The 5,240-nt window shown below is 47.0% G+C and overlaps 3 protein-coding genes across 3 annotated transcripts; all 3 read left to right on the forward strand.

Moving 5' to 3' along the window:
• Positions 1–314: 314 nt before the first annotated feature.
• On the forward strand, positions 315–1,013 carry TEOVI_000319400 (uncharacterized protein; the record flags this gene model as incomplete). The annotated part of the gene is made up of 1 exon (XM_067226146.1): positions 315–1,013. The coding sequence occupies one exon, from the start codon at positions 315–317 to the stop codon at positions 1,011–1,013; it is 699 nt and encodes a 232-aa protein (XP_067082247.1).
• Positions 1,014–1,342: 329 nt separating this feature from the next.
• TEOVI_000319500 (uncharacterized protein) lies at positions 1,343–2,383 on the forward strand (the record flags this gene model as incomplete). The annotated part of the gene is made up of 1 exon (XM_067226147.1): positions 1,343–2,383. One exon carries the CDS (start codon positions 1,343–1,345, stop codon positions 2,381–2,383), a length of 1,041 nt encoding a protein of 346 aa, XP_067082248.1.
• Positions 2,384–3,332: 949 nt separating this feature from the next.
• Positions 3,333–5,129, forward strand: TEOVI_000319600 (protein phosphatase 2C, putative; the record flags this gene model as incomplete). The annotated part of the gene is made up of 1 exon (XM_067226148.1): positions 3,333–5,129. One exon carries the CDS (start codon positions 3,333–3,335, stop codon positions 5,127–5,129), a length of 1,797 nt encoding a protein of 598 aa, XP_067082249.1.
• Positions 5,130–5,240: the final 111 nt, after the last annotated feature.

Raw genomic sequence — 5,240 nt, forward strand, 5'->3', positions numbered from 1 at the left:
ACTAACCCCATTCTTGGTCCTCGGTTCAGTATTCGTTGTTTGTGCATGTGCGTGCAAGCTGTTTCCCGCGCTGACCGTTTGGTCTTAAGGTATTGTTACGTGAACAAACGGCAGCGGCTCGTTCAACAATAATAAACGTGAGCGTTACAAGGAACGACAGCGGAACGAAAAAAAAGAGTGATAATGTACTTCGTACTGCCTTGTTGCACCAACAAGTGGACCACGTTCTTTTTTTCTTTTTCTTGTCTCAAAATCTTCATTTCCAGGTGCGCGAAGGTGAAAGAGCACAATCGGTGGGCGAGGGAGTTTGAACCATGGAGTCTCCGCCCTCAAATGATGAAAAGCATGAATTGGCTGTTGCACTTCGTTTGAAAGAAGAGGACGACGCACTTTTGTGTGCCTTCGGACCAGATTACTTCAATGGGGCACGTGTGGGTGCCGGTTGCGGCGGAGTGTTTACGGCATTTCTCGCATGGTGGTCCTTTGTTGATTTAAAGGAGGATCACAAACTGTGTGACTCGGCACTGCCGACTCACATGCGTGATAGATCATGGAGTATAAGACGAGGTTTTCACTCGAGGCCCTTCTTCACAGTTGGCTGTGTTGCACTAGGTATTACAACACTAATGAAAGCAACCAAGTTTTGTTTGGCGAATTATCGGTATCAGGAATTTGCTGCGGATGATATTGGTTTCGAGTTGTTGAAGAGCATGTACGTTAGCTCGCCTGAAGGGCACCGGCAGTTTGAGGCCTTTGTGAAGAAAACGATTGGTAATGAAAAAGTATTGGAATTACCATCGCCTTCCACTAACTTTGCAACGGGTGGAAAAATCCGCAACAATCAGAATCTTACGGAAACACTAGTGAGCAGTACATCGTCATTTTGTGATCGTAAACCACCGTCGTTTTGGGATGGAGTGGCTGTTGGAATTATGGGTTCCGTCATGGACTGCTACTTACCGTGCAAACCCCTCTATAGTTACTACGGCATGAGGTGCGGTATGCGCCTTTGAGGACCACGAGGTGTCGTAGGACGCGGGCGTAGACTTGCGTGCGATTGGCGCATTTTGGAGAAGCGGCAACTTACAAACTGAGTACAAACTTTCTGAGCATCTTTACCTTCCCCTGTTGCAGCAATGCTTAGCCTCTGCCACTGGGAGCATAGTTTATATATATATATTTTTTCGTGTTTTCTTTTTTCTCCGCTTGTGTGTGGTGTGTTGCCCGGGTGAACCCCCTCTCGTTTCCCTTGCAGATTGCCTTTCCATTTTCGTTTCTTCTCTACATCATTCTGTCTAGCAATTTAGTGAAGTGCATCATCGGCGAACTTCAGTGTTGGAAGATGGTCCTTTATGTAATGGGCCCCCCGCGAGGGAGGGGTGGTGCCAACACCTCACGCCCAATTATAGCAGTCCTTGCTGATGTGTCGTTCGACACCTTTCGGGTCCGAGTGTTATGTATTGAATCAATAGTCAACCGTCCGATGGCATTCACAGCACTTAAAAACACATATTGTGATGCATATAATCCTACTAGTTCCGGGCCTTTTCTCTCCGCGGGGAATTCGGACTCGTTAATGGATTTAACTGTTGATGATAAAAAGCAAGAATTAGGCGCATTGAAAGGGTTTCAAGCGTCTCCACCGAGTGCATTGGGGTCTGTGCTGATTGATATACCCTTAGACACCTCGCACATGTCGCCCGATGACTTCATGTCAATTGCGTTCTCCCCTCGGTGCAATCCACTGGGAAGCTTCCACCGTCTTAGTGTTTCCGCACCTCTCGTAAAGGCGGCGTACATTCACGACTACGTGATACACGGCCCCGATTCCCCTGGGCGGAATGACTTTATACGTGCGATGGAAAGGCGCGGTAGTGCGACGAGGCGGGATACCTCCACGCGCTCTGTTAGCCCCCTAACTCTTCCTCCTACATTTCCTTTACCCAGTGGTGTTTATGAACCCCTGATGTGGGAGGAGGTAGAGGCACGTGCACGCTTAGTACACTTGGAAGATGTCACCCGCCGACAGTGTCATTCAGCAGAGGTGTCAGGTTATCTTCGGGCTCAGCGGCTCACACGTTGCAAAACGTCATTTCACTTCTCCGACTTCTCAGCGAAGAAAAGAATACATGAGGCCGAGGTGAAACTTTTGCGCGAAGATATGGAGGTGCGAGCAAAGCGGGAAAGAGCTGAACATGAGGAGTTCATGCGAGCGATGACGCGTGGGCGGACGCAGTTGTTGAAACTGCCAACTATTACAACATCCGGTAAAAAATACAAACCTACGGAGGTAGACAAGCACGTAGCGCGGGTCTTAACCTTCAGGAAACGTGCGGCTAACAAATCAGACAGCAAGGAGAGACATTTTCTTGAAATACTCTAGTAATGTACAAATTGTGGTGATATACTTAGAACAGCCGGTGCAACTCTGCGGTTGCGATATGTATTTCTATTATCTTACTTCATTTTTTTTAAAATGTTCTTATCGCATTTCTTCTCGTCACACCGATATTGGCGTATACTAATATTTGTTGATATGATCTATCGGCAAAAGTAAATAAGCTATATAGTGCCGTGTTCATTGAAACTATTTTCATTTTTGGAAGTCTTCCCCACGCGCTGTTGATGCCGGGATAGATACCTTGATGTGACCATTAAACATATATTATTCATGTGATGCACCAGGGATGAGGAGGGAGAGAGACTTTTGAAAATTTTGTGGCCCCTTTTTTTATAACACCTACTGTCGTGTCTGGTTATTACCCGCCTTGTATCTCTGTGTTAATTGTGATGAGTACCCCAACAGTAACACCATGAAGAAACTGTCAGAGAGCAGGGGGAAATAACAACAGAAAAGACAACGATTGAGGTGGTTATATGTAAAGCTTGTAGAAGTGATCAGTTTTCTGTGTTTGTGGTTGCTGTACGTGTACTTATAATTCCTCGTTTCTTCCTTTTTTCCATTACTCATTGCTTAAATTCTTTTGATTTGGTGCGGTGACTGCCGGGCCCCTTCATTCTGTATTCCGGTTGTGAAGAGAACCTTAAAAGTGTGAAATGTTGTTTTTCTTTTTTGAGGAAGGGGGGAGAGGATACCAGTTTTTGTGCCCCGACTTATGAATATATACAAATAGATAAACATATATATATATAGATAGATAGATATGTTTTTTCCCGTTTGTTGCCGCAGCGCATCCCCTATTATTACTGGTCTTGTTTGCTCTTCACAATAACAATAATAATAATTGTCATTTTTTTTTATTACTTTTCGATTAAGTGGCGGATCGAATTGCGAAAAAAAGCATAGGTTTCACCAACGATCGAACTGAAACATGTCCGGTCAGGGAAATTTGCTGCGTATGTTCCCCCTTCAACACAAGAAGATGTCCCAATTTTCGCTCAGATTTTTATCCGTCGGTGTTTGTGAAATGATGAATTGCGCGGAAAGGGAATACATGAGCTCATTCACTGTGCATAACAAGTTTAACCGCAGTGCTTACGCTGGTATCAACCCTCTTTCTTCCTCTTCAACCATTCAGTCACCTCTGATGGCGGATGTCGTGGCGGCTGGACTATTTGATAGTTACACAGGACATTCCTGCTCTCGGTTCATCTCGAAGTACCTTGCGAGGGCATTAAGTATGCACTCCACGCTACCTGAAGAAATTGCATGGTTGCGGGGAGAGTTGAAGGATGACCCACTCGTTACAGTTATGACATCTTCATTATCGCGCTCAAGGGCAATGCATGGGACACAAATAGATAAACAAGGAGGAAACGGGGATATGCATACCATTCGCCCGCTGTTCTCAGAGTGGGACATGCAGCAATACGCGATGCTTGCTGATATAGCTTTCTTAAGGGCTTGCGAGGACTCCAAGTTTGAGAGTTCCCTACCTGCTACAGAGTTGGCTAACGAAGGGTCCCGTGCTGTGTGGTTCACAGCAACAGCCGCCCCTTTTTCATTGCACGAGCAGCGCCGCTGCGAGCGGAGTCGTGAGGAAGCGAGCCATTGTGGTATGGCCCCGCCCCCTCTTCGCTCTCTCGATATGCCACAAGTTGCTTCAGAATCGCAAAGGCGCGCTTCTGCGGATGGGAAAGTTGGTAAGAAGTCACCAAAGTTCGCGGCGGATGAAAAGGAAGACTTTGAGCGAGAGTTCTGTGTTGACGTGTTGGTGAGCAATGTGGGTGATTCGCGTGCTTTCGGTATCGCCCGTAATCCCCTCACGTGGGGGCAGCGGAGCTTGCTGGACTCAACGCGGGAACGAGTAGTACCTTTGAGCGTCGATCACAAACCTCTACGTACGCCTGAGTTTCAACGCATCGTTTCCGCCGGCGGAGAAGTACGCTCTGAAGTGGGTGACATGATTGATGCGAACCCCTTTTATAACGTGTCGCGTAGCTTCGGTCACTGGTCGATGAAACGTAACCCCAAGCGGGCGCCTAGTGAGCAGAAAATTACCGCTGTACCCACATGTAGTTCTTGGGAAATGTTACCAGGTGATGTACTTGTCTTGTGTAACCATGCAGTGTTCGAGACGCGGAGCCAGGAGGACACATCTATCGATGAAGCAGCAAAAGTTGTTGCACGTGAAATCAAACATGGAGCCTCACCGGGGGAAGCTGCGGGAGCGCTATGTGACTACGCACTGCGTTTCGGTGCTGGACACTCACTGCAGGTGTTAGTTGCTTTGGCAACGGATGGGGGTGAGCACTGTCAGCAGGATAAGTCGGGGGAGCCGTATCGCTACGATTCAGTGATTCCTGGACCCATTTATGTACAACCATGCCGCCATTCCCTGTCGTATTCCGCGGCGCTATTAGCTGACTGCAGGCGTTGTGGTATTACGTTGCCTGATTTACTGGAGAAAAGATGGCTTCACGTTCGAGATGAGCTTTGTAGCAGATACAAATTACCACTAATGTACTGTTATGGGAAAGAGTGCAGTGCTCTTCAGCAGCAAATGGAGGAAGAGGCTCTTCTTTTCAGCGGTGTGTCTTTCCCGCCAGGAAAGAGAGAATTGAGCGAACTGACAGAAAAAGAATTGAGATGCGTTCGGGAGGAGTTTGAAAAGGTGGCGAGATCTATTATGCCATCCAAAAATCGTTTGCCGGAAAGGAAGGTTTGACATGGTGAATCTCCACACCTTTTCTCCCATCCAAGGGGGAATGAGTTTTTGCCGTACCGTTTACTTTGTGAAGAAGAAAGGATGCGACAGTTTTTCATTGTCCTTTTTTTT

This window comes from Trypanosoma equiperdum (assembly GCF_001457755.1).
Source record: "Trypanosoma equiperdum strain OVI genome assembly, contig: ctg_687, whole genome shotgun sequence".
In the NCBI taxonomy this organism is placed as follows: Eukaryota; Euglenozoa; class Kinetoplastea; order Trypanosomatida; family Trypanosomatidae; genus Trypanosoma; species Trypanosoma equiperdum.